Raw genomic sequence first — 25680 nt, 5'->3', positions numbered from 1 at the left:
TAGTTGATCAGGCTCGAGCGATGGATACGGCACAGCAGCAATCTGAGTCATTTGGGACACCGATGCTGCTAATGAACGCTGCTGCGATGGGAACCCAAGGAACCCCACTGGCACAGACACAGCCAGACATAGGGGATGGAGAAACACCCGAGGAGCCGGATACACAGGCCACGTCAAACTCCTCAGCAACTACTCCGGTTGGTAAATGCTTCTTTTGTGGGTACAAAAGGCACCCCCGCCAAAAATGCTCCGCCAGAGATGCCACATGCATGAACTGTGACAAGAAAGGGCATTATGCCAGGGTATGTAAATCTACTCTAAGGAGAAATAAACCCACTTCTGCGGCTCTCTACTCGCAAAATAAACTAACTGCAGCCTCCCCGGGGAATCTATCCAAGGCTATCATCAACGTACGAATTAACGGGCATATGGCTGAGGCACTGATTGATACCGGTAGCTCTGAAAGTTTCGTCAACAGCTCGCTAGTGAAGGGCAGGAAATGGATAATCCACCCGACTGACAATACGGTATGCATGGCCGCCACATCACTACAGTCCCGCGTACGAGGGGACTGCAATGTCGAATTGGACGTAAAAGGGTACACGCATCGGGATGTAAGGGTACTGGTGCTTCGTGATTTGTGCGCAGACGTAATTCTGGGTCATAATGTCCTCAAGCAGCACACGAGCGTCGAAATACCCTTTGGAGGAAGCAAACCTCGTCTGATTTTAAATGCCTTATCTACCGCGGAGGTGACGTCCCCCCAGCTGTTCGCTAACCTGTCGCCGGTCTGCAAACCGATAGCGATCAAATCGCGGCGATATACCACGGCTGACATGAATTTCATCACTTCAGAAACCAAGCGATTACTGGAAGAGGGAATTATAGAACCGAGCGACTCGCCATGGCGCGCACAGGTGTTAGTAACCAGCAGTCAGAACCATAAGAAACGAATGGTTGTCGATTATTCCCAAACGGTCAATCGCTTTACCCAACTCGATGCCTACCCCCTGCCGCGCATAGACGAGATGGTCGAACGCGTGGCCAATTATAAGATATTCAGCACCGTCGACTTGTGAAGCGCCTATCACCAAATTCCCATCCGAGAGGAAGACAAACCTTACACCGCATTCCAGGCAGGTAGACGCCTCTACCAATTCAGGAGAATTCCATTCGGTGTCACGAATGGAGTAGCTTGCTTCCAACGGGTTATGGACGACATCATCTCAGATGAAAACCTCAAAGACACTTTTGTTTACGTGGACAATGTCACAGTGTGCGGTAGGGATCAGGGGGAACATGACATGAATCTGGAGAGATTCTTGAGCATTGCTAGAAAATATAATCTAACTCTCAACTACGAGAAATGCGTATTCTCGGCAAGGTCAATTGACCTTCTCGGCTACACAATAGCCGACGGCACGATTAAGCCTGATCCTGAGCGATTGCGCCCACTTCGTGAGCTACCCCCACCTCAGGACCTGCAGACAATGCGCCGGGTGATCGGCATGTTCGCTTACTATGCGAGATGGATTTCGCAATACTCCGAGAAAATACATCCCCTAGTGCATTGCAAAAACTTTCCACCAGATGCCGCTGTTGTAACAGCCTTCCACAACCTCAAAGACGATATCAGTAATTCCGTGGTATTATCGATCGATAGCTCGGTGCCCTTCGTGGTGGAGACCGATGCTTCAGATCACGCCATAGCTGCTAAGCTTAATCAGTCTGGGCGACCCGTCGTGTTCTTCTCGAGAACTCTCTCTGGAAGCGAGCAGAGACACTCGGCGATAGAGAAGGAGGCGTATGCCATCGTCGAAGCGCTGCGTAAATGGAGACATTATTTACTGGGAAACCACTTCACGCTCGTTACGGACCAACGATCCGTGGCATTCATGTTTGATGGGAAAAATAACGGGAAAATTAAGAATGAAAAAATTATGAGATGGCGAATAGACCTAGCCTGCTATAGTTACGACATTGTTTACCGGCCCGGGAGGGAAAACCCTGCTGCAGACACCTTCTCGCGGGTCTACTGCTCGGCGGCAATCAGTCGGGCTTTGCAAGACCTCCATGTGTCTCTGTGCCACCCGGGGGTAACCAGAATGGCACATTTCGTACGCAGACAGAACCTTCCCTATTATATTGAAGATATTAAACAAATGAATGCTTCATGCCCTGTTTGTGCTGAACTAAAACCCAGATTCTATGGTTCGGCTTCTGGCAGACTGATCAAGGCCACTTCCCCCTTCGAGAGACTAAACATCGACTTCAAAGGGCCCCTGCCGACCGAGACAGACAACAGATACATATTCACTGTTGTTGATGAGTATTCAAGGTTCCCTTTCGCGTTTCCGTGCTCGGATATGACCTCGGGCACTGTCGTGAAATGTCTGTCTGACCTCTTCGCTATGTTTGGGAAACCTTCGTACATACATTCAGACACAGGGCCGTGTTTCATGTCGGCCGGGCTAAAACTATTCCTTTTAGAGCACGGCATCGCAACTAGTCGAATGACGGGTTACAACCCACAGGGTAATGGTCAGGTGGAACGATATAATGGAGTTATTTGGAAAGCCATAACTCTGGCGTTGAAATCAAGAGGACTGGGCCCCGAGCGGTGGGAGGTTACCCTTCCCGACGCTCTGAATTCCATACGCTCTTTGCTCTGCACGTCCACAAATGCAACTCCTCACGAACGAATGTTTACTCACCAACGACGTTATGTTGACGGCCAATCGGTGCCCAGCTGGCTAACCCATCCCGGAACAGTGTTCATGAAACGCCCGGTACGACAAAGCAAGTATGAACCCATGGTGGAAGAGGTCGAACTCATCGATACTAATCCAGAGTACGCTCATGTCAGGCTCCCGGATGGCAGGGAGACCACTGTGTCGGTTCGTCATTTGGCTCCCTCAGGCACTTCTCCCACAGGTACACCACCATCTGGCACACCTCCCTCTGACATCCCCTCCCCAGGTGTTCCCCCCCCCCCAGGGACTCCACCCGAGAAGGGTGACGACGGAGCTGCCGCGTTCCACCCGAGAGCGATCGGGGAGTCATCTCCGGCACGAGTCGAGGCTCACCAAGAGGATCGGAAGCCTCCCTCAAGTGAAACTGCCATCTACTCCCGGAGAGGCCGGCGAATAATACCCCCTCGCCGACTCAATCTGTAAAGGGGATTATCGGCATCCTCGATGCTCATGCTCCTATATGCTCGTTACATAATATATCGATGCTCATTACCATGCTCCTACAACTCAAAATAATCCTCACTGCTTGGCATGTATGCTTCTGTAGTTTAGATAGCTCGCATTGCTTGAAATGTATACTCCTGTAGCGCTGAAGTAATCATGGTGCGTTAGCTGGGCCTCTAGTTACATTTTAAAGACGGGGAAAATGTGGTGAATTGAAGGTCGTGACGTGTGATCACATGTTGCCCGGCTCGAGCACAGAAGAGATAAAGCTGAGGTTCGGCTCGGCCGCGGGGATTGTCCCTGGGGCATTGCCGTTTTATGTCGGCGGCTCACTTGGTGCTCATTGAATGGTGAGAATACTGATTGATATATAATACTGATTTATTTTGCGGTGATTAGTTGCGCGTGTATACCTTACTGCTTGTACTCCATGCTGCGTCTGTATTTCCTGGTGTGCCCGTAGAAGCGGCTTCAATCAAATGGAATAAAGCCTAAACTCTGAAGGTTCTTCTCTCGTCCTCATTTCAACAACAATAACAACAACAACAACAACAACACAATAGCCCTGGCTGTTTGCAATCCTTGTCGTTAGCCAAGATGTTTTGCTTTCGGTTGTTGTTAAACGCTGTGCGGTGTATAAACATGATTGGGTATTATTTCTATCTTGTGAATATTACTTAACGCATGCACATGAGAGAATAGGAAACAACAAAAACAACACAATACCCTGGCAATTGTGAATCTGTGTCATTGGCTATGACCATTTTGCTTCTGTTTCTGTTTTGTTTCTGTTTTTTTTTTGTTTCCAGTTTTTGTCATTGGGAATGATGAATGCCGGGAGAACATGACCGGAAGTGTTTATTTATTTATTCAATTATTTCTTTCCCAAAGTTAATTTTATACTTCCGAAAGTGTTTTTTTTCATGACAGGAAGTGTTTATTTAGTATTTAACATAACCGGGAGTGATTTTGAAACTCTTTCCGGAACTTTTAATTTATTTTATTCTTGACCAGAAGTGATCGTTTATTTATTAAATTTTTTTTTTCCCAAAGTTTATTTCAATAAAAATATCTCCCGCATCATCAAAAAATATTTTTTAATCATGATTTACATTATTTGATCGCTGATCCGGAATCCAGGCCGAAGTAACCGGAATTTGCGTCAAAATCATCAGCTGTGCGGCGCTTACATGAACCACGGTATAGTTGGCAAGTATACAGTTGTGAACAAGTTTTATGTAAAGTCAGAAGCGAATGTAAGAAGAATTCTACGTTCGCTTCTAGGTTTTGCCTATTCCATATTATACTAGACGACCCGTGAACCGTTGAGTTCCTGCTGTGACAGCGGTTGATAAAAAAATCATTAAAAAAAAAGATAGCTCCAGTGAACTATACCGCTGAGGTTGTTTGCATTGATCAAATAATCCCGAAGAGTACTTGACTGAATTGGGAAATGATTTTTTAATATTTTTTTTTGTTGCTCGATTTGAACGAAACTTGATATTGTGTCAATGTGAAAACAACAAAAAAAAAAAAACGGAGAAAAGAAAGTCGAATAAATTATTGTGCGTAATCTTCGAAACACAATTTTATTTATTAATGAACATCGAAGTATTAGATCAAAATGGTGATGTTTACTTCATGCTTAAAAATAAATCGTTGTTTGTCTACACTAAATGTTTGAGATTTTTTATAAATCATTTCAAGAAAAAAAAAAGATAGCTCGAGCAAACTATACTACTGCGGTTGTTTGCATTGATCAAATACTCCCGAAGAGTACTTGACTGAATCGGGAATTGATTTTTTAATAATTTTTTTCGTTGCCCAATTTGAACGAAACTTGATACTGCACACCACCGGCGAATGGTGAGTAAGGTGGGCCGAAAATGTTTGTACTATCATGTACCATTTTGGCTGTATTTCGGGAACATACATATATACATACATCTTTACAAGATGAGAGTTTTATATATATATATATATATATATATATATATATATATATATATATATATATATATATATATATGTGTTGGCACCGGTGTGCATGCTACTGGTCATGGGTCGTCGTTACTGGTCGTTGGTTGATATCTCCATATACAGGCTTCAGAAAGTGGAACGGAGCCCTCCCAGGTCTCAAAGTATCCACCTCCGTATTACTGTGTGTGTGTGTGTGTGTACATACATACATATATATATATATATATATATATATATATATATATATATATATATATATATATATATATATATATATATATATATATATATATATATATATATATATATATATATATATATATATATATATATATATATATATATATATATATATATATATATATATATATATATCCTGGTGTTGGCGCAGTGGTTAGGGCAGCAGCTTGACATCCAAAAGGTCCTGAGTTCAAGCCCCGTTGGGCCACTGAATTAATACACCAGGGGCTTGACTCAGCCTGTCATCCTTCCGAGGTCGGCGAAATGAGTACCAGTGTACTGGGCCGGTGTATACCCTGGTTAAAATAGGTATACCATATCCCTGTGTCGTAAGAGGCGACCAGGGTTGCGTCAGGAAGGGCATCCGGCGTAAAACATGTGCTAAATCACGATGCGGATCATACGCATGATCCGCTGTGGCGACCCCTAACAGGAGCAGCCGAAAGAAGAAGAAGAAGAAATATATATACACACACACACACACACACACACACACACACACACACACACACACACACACACACACACACACACACACACACACACACACACACACACACACACACACACACACACACACACACACACACACAAAACAGGCGAGATGAAAACTTGGTCTGCTCTCTCCTGTTCAGTACAAAACTAGCAAGATATATCTCAGCATGATTTATCATTGGATACACTGCTTTCCTTACAAAAATAAAAATAATGATATGATCGGTAGAAAACAAAACAAAGCAAAACACTTCTTTCTCATAGTTAGGCAATTTTCTCCAAGCAATTTCTGTTTTATAATGTCACAAGTTAAGTGGCTTTTCATTGTCAATTCCATTCCTTTTAAATCAGATCCATGCTGAGCTCTAGAGAGCAAAACAGTGGCATATCAAAGATGGATTTTGCCATCGTCAATTTGTCAATTTCTAATAAACTGTTAAAATATTTCATTCATTTGATGTCAAATCGGATATGCTGGCCAAATGATTTAACATTGATATCGTATCATGTTATTGTTGGTTAGAGGCATGTACACTCACCTTTCAGTTGTCTAGCCTGGGTTGGAATGTTGAGCAAGCTATGCAGCTCATCATTATGCATAAGTGTTGTATATTTTCCTTCTTTCCTTCCTTTGTTACCCCCCCCCCCCTCACTCAACTCCAAATGCACCTCCTCTTTAACCTTTTCACATGGCTTTACCATTGTCCATTCCCTCAAATTGTTTGCTTGGAGACTGCTTGATACTAAAGATGTTTTTACATGAACACACTGTAGTGTTTGTAATTGTTATTGGTGTCTGACAGTATACAATCTCACCCCTTAATAAAGATCAAAAAAATTGTTTTTTTTAAGAGACTGTGGCGGGCACACCACCAGTTGTTCATGGCAACGTGCCAGGGCCAGGTGAACTGTGAGAGGGTCTCTTGATACTTACGTTCCGATGACCTTATAATGGAACCCCACAATGTGTGGCTCTCACATCACAGACAGATCAGTGGCCTCATTATTTTAACTCCCTCTCCTCCGGTCTAGCTCCAGCTGCTCCCTCAACCTCCTGAACCTCCCCAGCTTCACCAGGACACACACGTTCTTCCAGTAACTCCCTTCTTGTCAAACTCACAAAATCCAGGCTTACCATCCACCTTCATAAATCTGAATACAACTGTAAAGTTTAAATATTGTTAATTTGGAATCAAGACATTGGCTTTCATTATAAAATGGCTGCCAGTTTAAATTTGTCTGAATATAATTAAATCTGTTCTTTTATTTCTGACCTGGGACAGGCCAGATGTTTGATTATGTTTATGCTCCGGATTCATCCCTGATTTATGAATGGTTACTAAGTGATGATGTATCAAAACTGGAAAGGGTTTTTTTTTCGACATCATACCTGCATGGCGAGACAAAGGGTGTTCAGCATGATGAGAGCAAACATGAGGTACTCGAAGACTGTTGAGTTGACAACGTACCACACACGGTACTGGTAAGGGTTCTTGGGAATGTATCTCCGAATTGGCCGAGCCTTGAGAGCATATTCGACACACTGCCTCTGTAAGACAAAGAAAAAAGCATGAATCCCGTTTCTCTGTGCAAACACAGCACAAGGACAATCTTTCGCTATCATAATCCAACTGATCACTTGAAAAATGGCTGATTCAAAAAGTTATAAAATTAGAAGTCAATCATAATAATTAAAAGTTACCAAATGTTTAGTTTGCATTTAAAAGATACCAAAGAAAAAGTAGGGATGAGAAAGTTGGGTAGAAGATGGAGAAAAGGAAAACAGAGGGGAAGAGAAAGGGAGAGGTGTGGGAAGGAAAATGCATGGGGGTGGAGGGGGTGGAGGGTTAAAAAAAAAATTCCACTTTTTTTGTCCTTGTAATGTCGATGGCCTTTATATTATTATGCTTATTATATGTTGCAGGACAAACGTGGTAATATTAATGGTAATTTGCCTTCACCAGACCTTGTAGGCCATACCTGGTTCTTATCCAGCTCACAGTTCTTGTATTCCTGCTCTCCCTGTTCCTGAAAGGTAACGATGACAAAACCTACAAAGATGTTCATCATGAAGAATGCAATGATGATGATGTAGATTACGAAGAACACGGATATCTCCACACGGTAGTTGTAGATGGGTCCAACATTCTCTGAATGGGAGTCAATTGCCCTGTGCAGCAGCCTGGCAGGAAGAACCAGAAAGTCTTCAAAAATCAAGATAATGATTTTTTTTTTTAATCTGCCTTTCCTTTCACAAGCATAATCTCCATTTGTCATTCTCCATATCCTTGTTCAAAGTACTTTTGCTTCTGTTCTTGAGACAGTTTAACTAAAATGACCTTCAGCTATGTATTTGCCCAAATATGATGACTGGTATGCTCAACATATCGATTGTCAGATGCCAATAAAGTTATTTTGAGGGCTCTTTATAAAAGAATAAAAGGTTCCTACTAAACAGAAAGTCAAAAAAGCAAATAATGCAACAATTCTGGAAAAAAAATATTATCAGGAGGAAAAGGAAGAGCTGTACTGATGAATGTGCGACTTACGCCGGCCATCCTTCAAAGGTGGATACGGTGAAGAGAGTGAGCATGCCGGAGAGGATATCATCAAACATGAAGTCATTGTTCTGCCACACGCGGCTTCGCATCATGGGTTGGTGTACGTCTCCGTCTTTGTATACAATAAAATGACCTCTGAAGAAGATTCACACCTGTATCAATTTCTGCCCAGCACCAACTGCACAGGTCAGGGCCATGATGCATTATTTCTACAAACAAGAGCTGACATATTGGGAAGTGGTGGGGACAACCATCCTTGTACAGCCACTCATTTGAGTTTATTGCATTACTTTTTTGGGTTGACCTGTTCCATGTTCAAATCTGAACCCTTGGCTCATGATGCAGTGAACACAAGTTTGAATACCATTATCTCATATGCGTTTGTCTGTTGTCGATTCAGGTCCTTGCGATTCATTTTGATGTGCACTGATGTTTACTTCAATTTCAATTTTTCAATTCAATTTCAAAAAGCATTTTTTCAATAGTTACAAATATACAGTGCCTTTAGAAAGTCTACACCCACTTTCAATTTTTTCACCTTTTGTTGTCTTATAGCCTGGAATTAAGTTGCAATATATCAGACTTTTTCCACCTATATTTACACATCGTAACTCACAACTTCCAAGTGAAAAACAAATTCTACAAATTTCAGAAAATTAATTAAAAATAACACATACAGAGGCACGTATGGAGGCATATTCAGAAGCCAAGGCTTGTATTGATATGCCTGCGGACGAACAATACGAACAATATGAATAAATTATATCAAAACTCACGAATGACAAAGAATTAAGGAAAAATGGTCAATAATACTGTGAAAAACAAAAGCAAGAATAAACAGATTTTTAAAAATGAAATTACAATCAGACAAAGACTTGCAAGAGTGAATAACAAATCAATGTGCAAGAAAGGAAACTTTCAATAATACACGATCAAATTTTGTTCCAAGCTCCTCCATTAGCTTTACATCACTGCTGAAAAAGAATAACATTTTTTGTTTACTCACAGAGGAACAAAATGTGCAGAAAGGTCATGGGAAGGGAAGAGGTGGTAGGGGTGGGGGATGGGGAGGAGGAGGGGTGAGGACTTATGGTATGAAAACTGGAGCTTAAACAAGTTAAAGTGGACAAACAGATATAGGGCCATAACAACTTGCTGACACATTTAAAAATGCTTTATCTCCAGCTCATGGTGTGTTGGTTAGAGCGTCCTGTCTGAGTCCGAGAGGTTGGTGGTTCAAAACTCGGACAAGTTATTTGCGGTACGTGCTGCTTCCTTGCTTGATGTTCAGCATTTAAAAGGACAAGAGTACAGACAATCCCCATTGGTTGGCATCCATGGGGAGGGAAAAATTCCTCTTTATAGGAAATGCCCCACTGAGTGCAGTGAGAAAGGCAGTACTATTGTGGCATCGCTGGTACCCAGTGTGCCACAGGAAATGATGGCACTTCCCCCAAGCTCAGTGGTTGTGTTTGACTGAGCTAACAGTCCTGTGTTGTGTCTCATGTATTTGTCTGTATGTCCATGTGTGAGAGATGCATGTGTGCGTGCGGCAGCTCCATTACAGGCCTTTAGATTCTGTAAAAAAGAAAAAGAAAAAAGAAGTTCTTCAAAAGCTGAAGGTACCTGTTCCTTAAGTCTTGTTGAATTTTACCTTCACAGCAGAAATTAAGAATTTTCCACATTGTACAAACATATTTCCTTGTGAAAGATTAAGGAAATGGTAGATTGGTATGGAGTCACATGGTTTATTTATTTATTTTTTGAACAGGAGTTGTGGGTAATGTCGCTTTCTTTATAGTAGTCCAGGCAAACTAACTTTTGAAATGGAAAAAATTGCAACAGAATTTATTTGGGCACAGAGGTCTTCTATGAAGTGTCTTGAATAACATACTAAAAGTCCTAAGAAATTAGTGCTGCGGAAATCGGTTAAATATGCAAAAATCCAAGATGGCCGCCATAAATCAATAATGTCTCATATCTCCACCATCAGAAAAGATATTTGAATGATTTAAAATGCTATTATAGGGTTATTGGACATGTGGAATCATTTAGAATAGTTTACGACTTCATTGAATGCAAAAGTCATGGGAAAAAAATCCAATATGGCAATTAAAAATCCATATCTTTTTATATATTTGCGTGCTAATCTTCACTAATCATCAGTTTGCTATATTTCGGGTATTTATTACTGAAATATGAATCATAACATTATCTGGTGGTATCTATTTCCTTCAATGTATGTTTAATGTCTAATTTCAGGCAGGCTGAAGAAGTGAGATGTCGTCAGTAACGAGAGAGACGTGTTGCATATGTGAAGAATCAACTGGCGATGGAAAGCCAACCGTTGTTCTACAAAAGAAGGGCAGTGAGGGGGTGAATCGTGCAAGTCTACAGCGTGGTAATGATTTGAAAACTGTACCAGGGGAAGTAGTACATGTTGAATGTCGCCGTACATATTGCAAACCAGATAACATTGAAGATGACATAGCATCTCGTCAGCATCAATCAGAAAATCGATCTGATCTCCGTTCATTGCAACCGGCATTCAATATTCAAGAACATTGCCTATTTTGTGGACAATCTGCGAAAAATGACAAGAAACGGAGAGACATTGATGTGTTTCAAGTTAGAACATATGAGTTACAAGCCAGTGTGCTTCAAGCTTGTAGTTCTAGGAAAGACAAGTGGTCTGATGCGGTGTATGGCAGAATAGCATTTGTGAACGATCTGCATGCAGCAGACGCAATATATCACCAGCAGTGTAGTGTCAATTTCAGGACGGGGAAGAATATTCCCAATAGATTATCTGCAGACACAAAAAGGTTCAAACGTGGAAGACCTGAGACCAAGCGAGCAGCAGCATTCCTGGAAGTCGCACAATTCCTAGAAGACAATGACGAGGGACAAGCTACCATCAGTGAACTTGTTACGAAAATGACTGAGGATCTCGTGGACGCAGGGCAGGATCCGTACAGTACCAAATACATGAAAATTAAAATAAAGGAACATTTTGGTGACAGAGTTCTAATGACAGCACGTGGTGCAAAAGACTGTGTTGTGACATTGCGTGACACTGCAAGTTCCATCCTGCATACATTTCATAAGCAATGTAAAACTGAAAATGCTGAAGACGAGAAACATAGCATCATTGAAACTGCTGCAAAACTCATTGACAGTGACGTCAAATCTATGGAGACCTCACATGATTTCTACCCAGAAATAGAAGATGTGGAAAATGAAGAACATGCTCTGAACTATATTCCGAAGTCACTACAAGTACTGTTGAGGACAATGTTTGCTGGACAGAACATTGACGTGAAGCTTGCTTCAATTGGTCAGTGTATCATGCAAGCAATACGGCCAAGAGCCATACCAGCACCTCTACAGATAGGCCTCGGGGTGCAAATGCACCACCATTTTGCGTCACGCTTCTTGATAGACACACTTCATGGGCATGGCTTCTCATGCTCATACACGGAGGTACAGAGGTACGAACGGAATGCAGCAGTTACCCAAGGTATTGTCATTCCTGGGTTCACATCAGAACACACTATGCAATATATTGCTGACAATGTGGATCACAATCTAGCCACTGTTGATGGTACAGGTACCTTCCATGGAATGGGTATAATTGCTGCAGTCACGCCAGGAACACGAGCCAATAAGCATATTCCCAAAGCAAATGTGACTGCTGCAGACATTGCTGCTGTTGGTCGCATAAACATTCGGTACTTCAAGATCCCTCCAGCATTCCCACCTCTTACATATCTACCCCTTGTATTGTTGGAGGCAGAAGATCCAACAGCACAGCTCAATGTCCTATGGAAGAGCTCACTACTACTTCAATCTCCAAGACCAGCATGGGCTGGTATGATGCAGATGTTACATCATGGTCAACACCCAGGAAAGGCCTCAGTGATTTTCTTGCCAATGATTGATCTTGATCTGGGCGATACATCATGTATCTACTCTACACTGCATTTCGTAACAGCTCAGGCGAAGCGATATGGAGTCACTCCAGTCCTGACATTTGACCAGCCCTTATATTGGAAAGCGATGATGATTATCCGATCTCAGCCCGATGACAGTGATCTGAAGTGTATGGTTCTGAGGTTTGGTGGGTTCCAAATGCAGATGTGCTTCTTAGGCAGCATCGCACACCTGATGGCCAATTCAGGACTACAGGAACTCCTCGAGATTGCATATGCTAGCAACACTGTTAGCCACATGTTGACTGGCAAAGCTGTGTCAAGGGCAGTCCATGGTCACCTGCTGGTAGATGCTGCACTCAATACCATTCTTGTGGCCGATACATACAACGTTCCAGTCCCAACTAAGCAGGAAGATGATGACTCCGAGGCTGTAGGTGTTCTACAAAATCCGGAACTGTCAGATGATGATGAAGATACACACGATTTAGATACAGACACCATCACGACTGACTTGACTGCAGCTACGGAACTGTATGACCGAGCAATGTCGTGTACATTCTCTGTGGAAGAGGTGTGTTCATCAGAAGCATTAGTGCGAATCCAAAGTAAAGTGAATGGAAAGAAGGAAACGATGACTGGGCGCACAACAACCCTATGGTTACAGTATCTGGAGATGGTGGATATCCTGCGAAGGTTTCTCAAAGCAGAGCGAACAGGAAACTGGAGATTGCATCTTAACTCAGCATGTGAAATGCTACCCTACTTTGCAGCAGCTGGACACAGATTATATGTGAAGTCCGCATATGTATATCTGTAAACGATGACCATGCTGCCCGAAACACACCCCGATGTACATCAGAAATTCGAGGAAGGGTATCATGTAGTGAGGCGTAGTGACAGATACTGGGGAGGACTGTTCACAGACCTCATCATAGAGCAGGTGCTAATGAGGAGCGTAAAAACGCATGGAGGCCTGACACGAGGAAAGGGCATGACCGAAACTCAGCGCCTACTGTGGGTCATGTCCATGCCGGCATGTGCCAACATGAATGATGCCATGCAGAAGGTCACTGGTGTGTCGTACGAGACCAGTGACCAACACAAGGATATGTCAAAGGCGAGACAAGCTAGAGATGTCAATGACACCCTGAATCTTATCAGCTATCTGGCATAGAGGGATCCATTCATTGAAAATCCATCACTGTTCAACATCCCCAACGGCATGACGGCCCAAAAAGGAGTCAACGTTGACCGATCAAGGGAAATTGGGGAAGATATTCTAGACTCCATGGTCAGGGTCTCTGTAGAAGATCATGTCTTCAAGAAAGCTGACCAGGCCACGACACTTGGATCAAAATCAACAATGAAGGTCAAAGGAGAATCTGTAACGGTGGATCCACACTTGATATTTCAGAGGTTGGTAACTGTAGGACAGCGTTCAGAAGATGTGTCATCCTTATTCAAGTATGAGCTCTGCACTCATCCACCTGCACTGTTTGAATCAGCTGCACTCCCCCTGCAGGCAAATAAGGCAACACTGGCCGATGTGCTCTGGAAGTCTATGAAGGGAGAGCAACGAGATCCCAGTGAAAATGTCCAGTATGTGCTAGATGGTGGTGCTCCACTTCATCGCATACCATGGCCAAGAGGATCAACATTTGACAGTGTGTGTCAAATGTACGTTGTGTACGTCACACATAAGTATGGAGCTGCTGTCGTTGTCTTTGATGGGTACAAAGATGAGCCCGCAACAAAAGATGCCACACAACTGAGACGAACAGGGGCTTGTGCTGGTGTGACAGTACACTTCAATGGTGACATGATGATTCAATCAAAGAAAGAAGTTTTCCTGAACAACAAGGCAAACAAGCAGCGATTCATCCATTATCTGAGTGACAAGTTGGAGAGAGCTGGCTGTAGCATAGACCAGGCAATGCACGATGCCGACGTGTTAATTGTTCAAACAGCAGTTGCCTCTGCCCAAGCAAAAGACACTGTACTGATCGGGGATGACACAGACTTGCTGATTCTCCTACTGCACCATGTCAAAATGGACGCACATGAGTTGTTCATGGCACCAGAGTCTAAACAATCCACCAAAAGGAAGAGAGTCTGGTGCATAAAACAATCCAGGGAGTTGCTCGGTCCTAAACTGTGTGATCATCTGCTCTTTGTCCACGCAATTGCAGGCTGTGATACTACCTCTCGCCTGATTGGTTGAGGGAAGGGCGTGGCAGTCAAGAAAATCGAGAATGACCCTGTGTTCTACAATCAGGCCAAATTGTTCAGTCAACCTGATCAAGCGAAGGAGGCGATCATCGCAGCAGGAGAGAAGGCATTGGTGTCAATGTATGGTGGTGCCGAAGACGAAGGACTAGACAGCTTACGATACCGGCGGTTCTGTGAAAAGGTTTCAAAAGGCACCGCCACCGTGGAACCCCAAAGTCTACCACCAACGTCTGGCTCCTCTAAGTACCACAGCCTTCGTGTATACTATCAGGTTATGGAATGGAAAGATGCCTGCATCAATATGAGACCAGAGGATTTTGGATGAAACGTTGTCGACGGAAGATATCTGCCAATGCAGACCGACCAACCAGCCACTCCATCAGAACTACTGGATGTCATCTGTTGTAGCTGTAAGAAGGACTGTACCACCCGGAGGTGCACATGCCGAAAATATGGCTTGCCTTGCACAAATGTGTGTGGAGAATGCCGTGGTGTGAGCTGTACCAACTCACAGTTACCAGACTTGTCAAATGCATATGATGACTATGGTTGAGTTGGACCCAGTCTAAACGGTGTATCAACTACAATGATCAATCACTGCATTGACAATAGCATCATGGTGTGTCACATTTCTGCTATATTCTTCATGCGATGTGTAGAATTGATGTTGATGAGCGTGTTACTAAAGTATGATGTAGTGAATAAACTTAAAAACACTTACCTGCCTTCATTATATTAGTACACAATTTCATTCAATACAATTTGTCATATAACAGGGCAAATATATGATAAGAAATGGATTTTTGGAGGCCATATTGGATTTGTTCAACGAGTATTGCATCCAATCGAATCGTAACCTATTCTAAATGATTCCTTATGTCCAACAACCGTATAATAGCATTTTAAATCATTCAAATATCTTTTCTGATGGTGGAGATATGAGACATTATTGATTTATGGCGGCCATCTTGTAGTTTTGCATATTTAACCGATTTCCGCAGCAGTAATTTCTTAGGACTTTTAGTATGTTATTCAAGACACTTCATAGAAGACCTCTGTGCCCCAAAAAATTCTGTTTCAATTTTTTCCATTTTTAATGGTTAAATGGGCTAGATTGCCTGGACTATAGGTGTTATTTTAGTAATCATCCGAAGTTGCCCAGTCAACGAAGATAAGATTTAAGAGCCAACAACAAAGTGTGGATTGGTAGCAGCTTAGGCCATGCTGAGTAGGGAAAGCAGATTGCTTCCTCCATGGGTGTCATTTGTGAGTCAGCTGGGTTTTATTACTGACAATCCAATGCCACATAGTAATTCTTCTGTGATGAGCTCACTTTCCAGGTACTGAGAATTCAAATTCTCAACCAACACAAGGCATTTAGACGTGGCAGAACATGACAATATAGATGCATATTAGAAACTAAAAATCATTAATGCTGAGCCTAGAACAATAAATTTTATCTCTTGTCAACCTCTTCTGGGTTTGATTTTGACAAATTTCCCTGAAAATATTCTCTGTTCTTCCTCGCTCCAATCGGTTCTTCTGACCATGTCCTTGTCAAAGTGGACATCTCTCTGGCTGTTATCAGAGAACCACCTTAGCCCCGTCGAGTCTGGCATTTCACTCAATCCCACTGGCAGGGTCTCCAAGCAGCCATCAAACTTCTAGACTGGTCTCCCATCGCTACTTTCTCCAACATTAACTCATCCTGTGAATTCTTTCAAAGAAACTTGATCTCCCTCATGCACAGATTTATCCCCTCGAGTCTTCAGTTGTCCGACCCTCCCTCCCGCCCATGGTTCATTGAAGCTTGTGGCGAGGCGGTTGTCCTGAAACAAGTTGCCTTTGCCTCATGGAAAGCAAACCCAACTGAGGATAATCTCAGTTCCTTCCATAAAGCTCGGAACAAGTGTGTATCTACCCTCAGGAGAGCCAGAAAACAACATTTTTCTAATCTCAAGTCTGAACTCTCAAATCTCTCTCCCTCCTCCAAATCCTGGTGGTGTCCAATCAAATCTGTTTCTGGTGTATGTTCCCCCTCCATCCCTCCCTTACCTCAAATGACCACACTGCTGATACGGAACGTGAAAAGGATGAATGCTTAAACTCGGTGTTTGCATCGGAATCTTGCATCCGAAACCTATCGCTTTCTGTACTCACCTTACCCAGTCACACCCAACTGTCCCTGGACTCTGTGTCCTTTTCTTCTGACAAAGTGGAGAGCTTCCTGTCAAACTTCGACGCAGATTCTGCAACCGGTCCAGACAGCATCAGCTCACGTGTCCTAAAAACCTGCTCCTCTGCTCTTGCTCACCCTCTCTCTGTTCTATTCACCCTCTCATTTGCTCAAGGTCATCTGCCATCTGCTTGGAAATCAGCAAACATTACTGCCCTGCATAAAAAGGTGCAAAAACAGATCCCTGCAACTACAGACCAATCAGCCTTCTCCCAATCATCAGCAAGGTTATGGAATCCATTATTGCTTCAGGCATCAATTCCTTCCTCTTCTCCAATGGCCTGATTTCTGATCATCAATTTGGTTTCAGACCAGGTCATTCTACCCTGGATATGCTGCTTCTGCTCGCCCAACAATAGATGGAGGTCCTCAATGCCGGACATGAAATCAGAGCCGTATCCCTAGACATATCGCGCGCTTTTGACACGGTCTGGCACCCTGCCCTGCTCACCAAACTCTCTTCCAATGGTATCCAAGGCCATCTCCACTCATGGCTCGCAGACTTCCTCTCCTGTCGCAGTCAACATGTGGCCCTAAATGGAGTCCTTTCATCTCCTCATCCTGTCCAGGATGTAGTTCCTCAAGGCAGCGTTCTGGGCCCTGTTCTTTTTCTGGTTTTCATCAATGATCTCTCCGACTCTCTGGAAAATCCTCTATATCTCTTTGCTGATGACTCCACCCTCTGCCGTACCATCTGTCATCCCTCAGACCAGCAAGCAGCAGCTTCTTCACTCACTGCAGATCTGGATAAAATCACAAACTGGTCCAACACGTGGAACATGTCTTTCAATTCTGACAAATCTCACACTCTCACTTTGTCTCTCCGAGAGGATCGTTTAGACCCCCCACCCCCCCCCCAATATACTTTCTCAGAAATCCTCTGGAAGAAATCCTTTCTTTCAAGCTTCTGGGTTTCACTATTTGCCATGATATTTTCTGGGAAAACCACATTTCCAAACTGGCCTCTAAAGCCAGTTGCCGACTGGGTATCCTCCATCGTGCAAAGTCCTTCCTCGGCCCACCTGAGCTCCTCACCACATACAAAGCTTTCGTCCGCAGCCTGATGGAGTACTGCATTCCCCTCTGGGCTGCTGCTCCTGCCTCCTACCTTTCCTGGCTTCACGCTGTGGAAACCAGGGCATTTCGGATCATTGGCATCTCCTGCGATGAGGCCGAGTCTTTGGGCCTCTTACTCTCTCACTGCAGGCAGGTCAGTGGTCTTTCTGTCTTCTACCGTCTCCTTTCCAGTCTCCACCCCCCTGCTCTATCTGCGATTTGTCCCCACCATATTTTCACAGGGCGCTCAAAGTCCGACAACAACCCCCTTCTGGTAAAACTACCAAAATCACGAATCACTGCTCACCTTCACTCTTTTAATTCCTCTTTTTACCACCTTTGGAATAAACTCCCTCACTCTGTTCAATCCCATTCTTCCCTCCAGGCCTTCAAAACAGCTGTTCACCACCACCTCTTATGTTCACCACCACCTCCTTCCCCCATCCAAATCCTCTATCTTTTCTACCCCTGTTAATCCACCCAAGCCCACCTCCTTCAAATTCCTTGCTTTCCTCCTGAAAGTCACTGTAATGTCCATCTTGTATACCACATGTTCCCCACCGCATCCCCCTCCCTTCCACAGATCTCCCAATGTCTCTGTTCCCCACTGTTTTGTCCTTCCCACTCCCACCCCTCTTGTCTCATGCCCCCCCCCCTTGCTGTGCGTGTGTGTTAGCTCTCATACGAGCCTCGACAAGGTATACAAAAAAAAATTATTCAGTGCAAACCATATGGAAGAAAAGGCAGGATGAACAAGTAGACACAAGACAACAGCATTTACTTAAATATAAAAATCCAAATAAACTAACTGTCACAATTAATATGCTTGAAGTCAAGAATCTTTAAACCACAATAAAATATAAAATCACCTTCATCAAATTCATCATTTAGAATGTGCAAACAAAATACGAAGTCCTGTATAACAATTATTTGGATGATAGTGAAGTCGCTGAATACAACAGGATTCAGTAAGTATGATACATCTGTAAAGTTATTGGAGTGTTTGCAAGCAAACATCATTCTCATGTCATTTAACATACTTATCAAACATCCAGTCACAGATAAATCTCAAACTGCCAACAGTAAAAGAAGACCAATGGTATCTTTAATACCTACTTGCAGTCTTCTCGTGTGTGCTTGGCTCTGTCTGTGCAGCTGTAAAGCTTTCCCTGGTATGAAGCAAAACAGAAGAAACACATCAGGCCTAAGTTGGTCAAACATCAAGAAAAAGGCTCAACAGCACACAGGTTAAATCTCCGATGACATGTGTGTATGAAAATGTATATATATATATATATATATATATATATATATATATATATATATATATATATATATATATATATATATATATATATATATATATATATATACATACATATACATACAGTAAGAGCCATCTCACAAATTCGAACACCCACCATTTCATGTCAACCAAATACACTATTTTGAAGAGATTGCCAACATGAATATTTTTTTTTCAGTTTGGAGCTACTTCAGCGGTGTTACCTTCCGTTTCCTCATCACATCCATTTGCTTATATGACTAGCAAGTTGCCCGTGCACGCACGGAATTCTGAACGAGGTGGGGATGGAGAAGGCAAAAATGCAAATCGGGAATTCTGTCATTGAGACGGCAGGCTGGGAGCAACAATTCACATTTATTGCCACATCTGATGTAATTTAAATGCTCTCATGGTGGCAAGGTGATCCATTTGAAAATGTTTGTTCGATATATGTAGTTTTTTTATGCCGAGAAAAATTTGTATTGGTGTTAAGGCCAGTGACCAATTTCACATGAGTGGTAGGATTCAACTGTGCATTGGGCTTTGTGCTGCACTCAAAGCTTCGGGAAACTAACAATGACAATGGACACATGTTCTCGGCTCATGGAAAATATAAAGATTGAGGGCAGCAGGTTCACAGACTGACAAAGGATCACAGGGAAACAGGGAGTCAAAGCCATCACATGAGGGGCAGAAAGGAAAGGAAAAAGGGGGCTGGAGGTGGAGGCGGTTCAGTGGGCGAATAGAAGGGAGCAGTGGTGGGTACATGGGATCAAGAAGCTATGGAGGTTAGCAACAATCAGAAATCTCTACAAGGAACATTAATGATGGCCATATCCAATATCAACCACTTCTATCAAACTTACTTCCTGTCCATTGACTCAGATTCACTCATAGTGCAGAAAACTATCAGCACATTCCATTATTGTTGAGTCTAGAAGTACAGAATCTACCCAAAGAGACAAGGTGAATCTCCATCAATTGACAGGGACTTTTCAGCATATTCCATATGATTGAATTCAAGTATTTGCTTGGAGGCCAGGAGTGTTTTTAGGAAGTCAAATGCATGCAAAGTCTCATCGGAGATGATCACTGCATTATGCAAAAAAATGGCAGAATTTTTGACCTTTCTCCATATGGTCCTCTTTCCATCCTTCCCTATACATCTATCTCCACCTAATCTGCTCTCACTTCCCTTCCCACCTCTCCCAAATCCCCCCATATAACCTCTTCTATTTTCCAAATTATCTGCCATTCTCTTCCTTTTCTCAGCTATATTTTCCATTTAGCATCCCCAACCAGAATATTTACATGGTGGTGGGGGCACAACCAAAATTTTTACAAAGGGGTGAGGGGGTGAAACCATAATTTTTTATAGAGGGGAGCTGTACACATGGCATTGCAAAAGATATTTCACTGACACCATAATTCGCTCCCAGAGAGAGAGAGAGAGAGAGAGAGAGCAGGTATTTACAAATTACCACCACCACCGAAGGTGGAAGGAGGTTATGTTTTCATTCCTGTCTGTCTGTTTGTCTGTCTGTTTGTTACTTTCAAAATCGAAGATTTTTCAAGTATATTGGTCAGTCAATTTTATTATATGCCTGATGTTCTTCTGGATCAGACATTGCATGGCAGAGACATGCACTCCATCGAGTGCCATTCTAGTTGTCTTGAGGATCGATTTGAGAACACAACTTATGTCAATAAGAAGCTTCTGTGAATTTCCTGGAGGAAGAAGGGGCATTTTTTAAATGTTAGTCTATAACAAATTTGTTGATTTTACAGACTTGCTTGAGGCTGCAATGCTCTAAATATGTGAAGCAAATTTTATCTCACTTGACTGCGGTACACCTGTTTTTGTATTTTAGCCGAGTCAAATTCATTCTTGCATTTACACTCTTCCATGGAAATATATTTAACGTTATAGCTGTAGTGAATGCATCCAAGAAATATTTAACAAGGGGCAGACACTTTATTGTGAGAAAGCTAACAGCTTTATCTTGTGCCAAATCTAATATACAAAGAAGAAAGATTGTTTGTGCATTTGTTTGTTTGTTCGTTATGCATTCGGACCCTGCAGGAACCAGTGCAACCAAACTTTCGATGGCTTCCTCTTTCATCCAGAGAAAGGTTGAGGGTTATGTTTGGATAAAAAAAAAACATTAGAAAAATTCAAAAAAATAAATAATTAATGTCAGAAAATTGGTCTTCAGGCCTCATGCTTGTATAGTCTGGGATTTTCCAGGGAGCAATAGAGAAATATGTTTTGTGAAGATCATATGTTTTAGTTGCAGTGATTGTTGAATTTAAAGAATAAAATTAATAAAAATAAGTTAAAATAAGAAAATGTGGTCCAAGCATATTTTTCAACGCCTAAGATTGGTAATTCATGTGAAACCAAAAGGCCTACATTCCCCAATTTGTTATGCAGGATAATATATATTTCATTGAATTTCCCCAGGGCAACGTCAGGTAATTCAGCTAGTAATAAATAAAGCCAACAAATATCGATTGGTTGGCAGAAAGACAAGGGTATGAGACTCTAATATTTTTTTATTATCCCGCCCCCCGGAGGGAGGGAGCGGGATATTGTAATCGTCCGGTTTGTTTGTCTGTCTGTCTGTCTGTCAGCAACTTTATGGCAAAACGGCTTTAGCAAACACTATCAATTTAATCCACAGATGGGCAATGAACCTTGGATGACCCCATTAACTTTTAGGTCCAATTGGATCAAAGGTCAAGGTCAAGGTCACAAAAAGATAAAAATCATTTTTCGCTCATTACTTCGTCAAAAATGATCTAATTTACTTCAAACTAAGCTCATAGTGAGCCTTATTCTATTTGTCACTTATAATCCTACCCATTCCTATAGTGAAAAATGCATATTTGTGAAGATCGGTAGGGTCCGAAGACTTTATTCCTTAAATGGGTGGGATTTGTTGTGCCTGGCACCACTAGTTTCAAATAGTTTCTGTTTACTTCCATCATCATGATGACAATTCAAACTAGAGCAAAGTCGATGGCTTGCCATCGAAAATCTCCATGCTTCTCATCTAAAGTAATGGTGAAATCTGGCAAAAGGTTCCACCAGGAAAGACACAATATCACATTTTGAGTTGAAAAAAAAGTTTTGTTCTTTTTAAAGTTTCGTTTTTGAAGTTTCCTTGACAAGCTTCCATGGCAATAGTGCAGCTCGGTTCTCCATGGTGACATCTCCAGAGTTTGGAAGGCAAAAAGAAATGACAAGATTACTATGAGTAAAAAATGTTTGCAGGGGTTATAAAGCAATGAATCGCCACATCACGGCAGGACAGCCGAGAGGTAAACATGTTCGATCTAAGCTGGCTAGCCTGTATTCAAATCCCGACCAAGCTATAATTTATCATCTCGGTGTTTCACAGGCAGGGTGATTCATCAAAGTGTGTGATGTCTCTCAGATGGACTTTAACCTGGGCATCATGGTTGCTGGAATCCCCATTCTCCTCTCCCCCTCTCTCTCTCTCTCCCACTCCTCTTCCTCCCTCTCTTCTCCTCTCCTTTCCCTCGCTCTCCCACCCTCTCCCCCTTTCTCCCACCCCTCCCCTTGTGTTAAGAGGACTGTTAAGGACTGACAGTTTAGTTATCAATTTAAAATGGCTTCCCAAGAGGGTAGCATGTACAAATCCGATTCAGAGTGAGCCGACCGGAGTGGTGCAAAGGTCACTGCATGTTTGAGCATGCACGCATGCAGGCAGGCCTTTTCCAGGTAGATATTATGGGTTGTAAATGCTCCCACCCCATTTTATGTAGAAACCAGTGGTTAAAAAGAAAATGTTGCTGTTTGGGTGCATTTTATTGTCCTTCCTTTCCCCTCTTCATGCTGCCTTCCCTTCCCCTCACTCTGCCTTCACCTTTCCTCATGCTGCCTTCCCTTCACCTCTCCTCATGCTGCCTTCCCTTTCTACCCCTCATGCTGCCTTTATTTCCCCTACACGCTGCCTTCCATCCGCTCGCACTGCCTTTTCTTCCCCTCATGTTCAGTCTCCGCAGGCTGTATTACCATACCCCATTTTGTTAAATCCTGCACTCCTCTCCCCCCCCACCTTTCTCCCTTAAGTTCCCTCCAAAACCCCCTCCCCACTTTCCCCTTCCCTTCCTCTCTCCCCCAACCTCCCAGAGTGTATAGCAACGTTTGGTGAGGCATCACTCTTCCTGCCCCCCTTCCTCGCTGCCCCCTTTCTCACCACTTCCTAGCTCTCCCACCCCTCTTTTCTCCACCACCTCACTCTCCTACTCTCCCCCTCCCCCCCCCCCACACCACTCCCCCTTCTCTCCTCTCCTTAATATCCCCATCAGCGGGAGCAATGGGCTGTATTTGCTAGTTTGTAATATTGGAACAGAACAGCTGGGGGGTGGGGGGGGGGGGGTGAGAGAGAGAGTGAGAGTAGAGAGTAGAGAGTAGAGAGTAGAGAGTAGAGAGTAGAGAGTAGAGAGTAGAGAGTAGAGAGTAGAGAGTAGAGAGTAGAGAGTAGAGAGTAGAGAGAGAGAGAGAGAGAGAGAGAGAGAGAGAGAGAGAGAGAGAGAGAGAGAGAGAGAGAGAGAGAGAGAGAGAGAGAGAGAGAGAGAGAGAGAGCCTTCATCTACACAAAGCTGCAAGAAGCAAAATCTGAAACAAACTAGAACGGGCACTCGGTAGAGCGCATACCTTCGCCGCCGCAACTTTTTTCCGGGCACATTTGAAAAACGTCATTTTAAAACGTCCATGACGTCACAACCGTCAGTCCGATTGACGTCAAATTTGGTGTAACCTCCTTGAAGGCAGTCCAACAAAATTGAATGATAAACACTGAAAAATTAAAAAGTTGAAAAATGACGTCATCTTTTGACGTCATTTTGACGCACTTCCGGGGAAGTCACGTCCAATTGGGGACTACCATTCTGAAAGGTCGTAGTTCACTGAACGTTTTAACGTTGGTTTCATGTTAATAGCTCTATTAGATCTGAAGCTTCGCCGACAAGTATATTTTGACCTTGAGTGTGACCTTGACCTTGACTACAGAGTTGATTCGCAAAACCTGGACATCAATAAACAGATATTTTGGTACTGATCCTAATGCCTGGATTTGGGAGACTTTGCTTTATAAATTATATAGATATTTGAATGTAAAATATCAGGACATTTTAGCCACAATTGAAAAACGTCATGTTCAAACGTCAATGACGTCATAACGGTCAGTCCGATCGAAGTCAAATTTGGTGTGTGACGTCCTTAAGGTAAGTCCTACAAAACGGTATGATCAAAACTGATGAGATCGAAAATTGAAAATTTACGTCATCTTGTGACGTCATTTAGACGCACTTCCGATGACGTTACGTCAAATCCGACACCACATATCTGAAAGGTATCTCGTCATGGAACAATATGGCGGTTGTTGCATGTCAATAGCTGTATTATGAAGGAAGTTATGCTCAAAAGAGTGTTTTTGACCCTTTCATGACCTTGACCTTGACCTTTGACCCGATCGCTCCCAAAATCTAATCAAATCGTCCTTGGATGCTCACGAATCATCCCACCAAATTTCATGCAATTCGGTTTCATACTTTCTGAGTTATGCGAATAACAAACAAACACACATATTCACAAATAAATAAATACACAGCAACCAAAACATAACCTTTCGCAGAATGCGAAGGTAACTATAAGAAGAAAGCTTTGTATGTTTTTTTTTTGGCCACAGAATTTTAGATCTCAAGAAAGCACCAATGTAAATCAGTCAATGTGGAACCCAAAGCAAGGACCTGCGTGGCTGAATCATGTTCATTGCCCACCCAAACTCATTAGGCTGAGTGATACACACCTTGAACAGCTGCACACCAACACAAGCAAAAATAAACTGCAACAGCGTGGTGACAATCATGATGTTCCCGATGGTGCGAATAGCCACGAATACGCACTGCACCACGTGCTGCAAATTCAAGGGTGATGGCAACACGAGGCTGGAATTTTTACACCTGCAATGTTCTTGATTCAACAGTTTGTATCAGTTGCATTTCTAGCACGTGCCTCGATTTATCCAATTGCTGCTGCAAGACATTCAAATTGTCAAACCAATGAAACATCCGATGCAATATATGTATTTGATCTCGTCAAGATGGTGACATCACTGCAAGATAAACCAAACAACTTTGATTGCCTACCTTGAGACCTTTGGCTCTGTTGATCGCACGCAAAGGCCGCAGCACCCGCAACACCCGAAGTATTTTCACAACTGCAATTCGACTGGAACTAATGGGGAAGGAAAGAGAAAGGTTGAGCGGAAGTATGCAGCATTTGCAACATCTCCACGAGCATATTTCTAGGGTGACTCATTACAACACCGTTTCTTGATGAAGGATTTTGAATGAGAACCGATATCAATGAAATTTCAGTTCTTATGTTTTCTTTTTAATACATGGTCTAGGCTCATGGAAGAGCTAGGACACA

General features: G+C 42.8%; 1 protein-coding gene across 6 annotated transcripts in view; it reads right to left on the bottom strand.

Moving 5' to 3' along the window:
* The window catches only part of LOC147027773 (voltage-dependent L-type calcium channel subunit alpha-1D-like), a 518308-nt gene that overhangs the window by 108598 nt on the left and 384030 nt on the right, over nucleotides 1-25680 (bottom strand). For all 6 annotated transcript variants that reach the window (XM_085877381.1, XM_085877383.1, XM_085877382.1 and 3 more), the window contains 6 exons: nucleotides 25395-25482; nucleotides 25055-25162; nucleotides 19046-19098; nucleotides 8462-8608; nucleotides 7893-8094; nucleotides 7303-7461 (listed from right to left, as the gene is read on the bottom strand). In XM_085877381.1, coding sequence (XP_085733507.1) covers nucleotides 7303-7461; nucleotides 7893-8094; nucleotides 8462-8608; nucleotides 19046-19098; nucleotides 25055-25162; nucleotides 25395-25482 — 757 coding nt within the window. The remainder of the gene's footprint in view (nucleotides 1-7302; nucleotides 7462-7892; nucleotides 8095-8461; nucleotides 8609-19045; nucleotides 19099-25054; nucleotides 25163-25394; nucleotides 25483-25680) is intronic.

Source organism: Eptatretus burgeri, chromosome 4 (assembly GCF_056783735.1).
Source record: "Eptatretus burgeri isolate ZD-2024b chromosome 4, Ebu_testis_v1, whole genome shotgun sequence".
NCBI classification, from domain to species: Eukaryota; Metazoa; Chordata; class Myxini; order Myxiniformes; family Myxinidae; genus Eptatretus; species Eptatretus burgeri.
The sequence above is the reverse complement of the archived record's forward strand: the minus strand, read 5'-3'. Positions and strand labels throughout refer to the sequence as shown.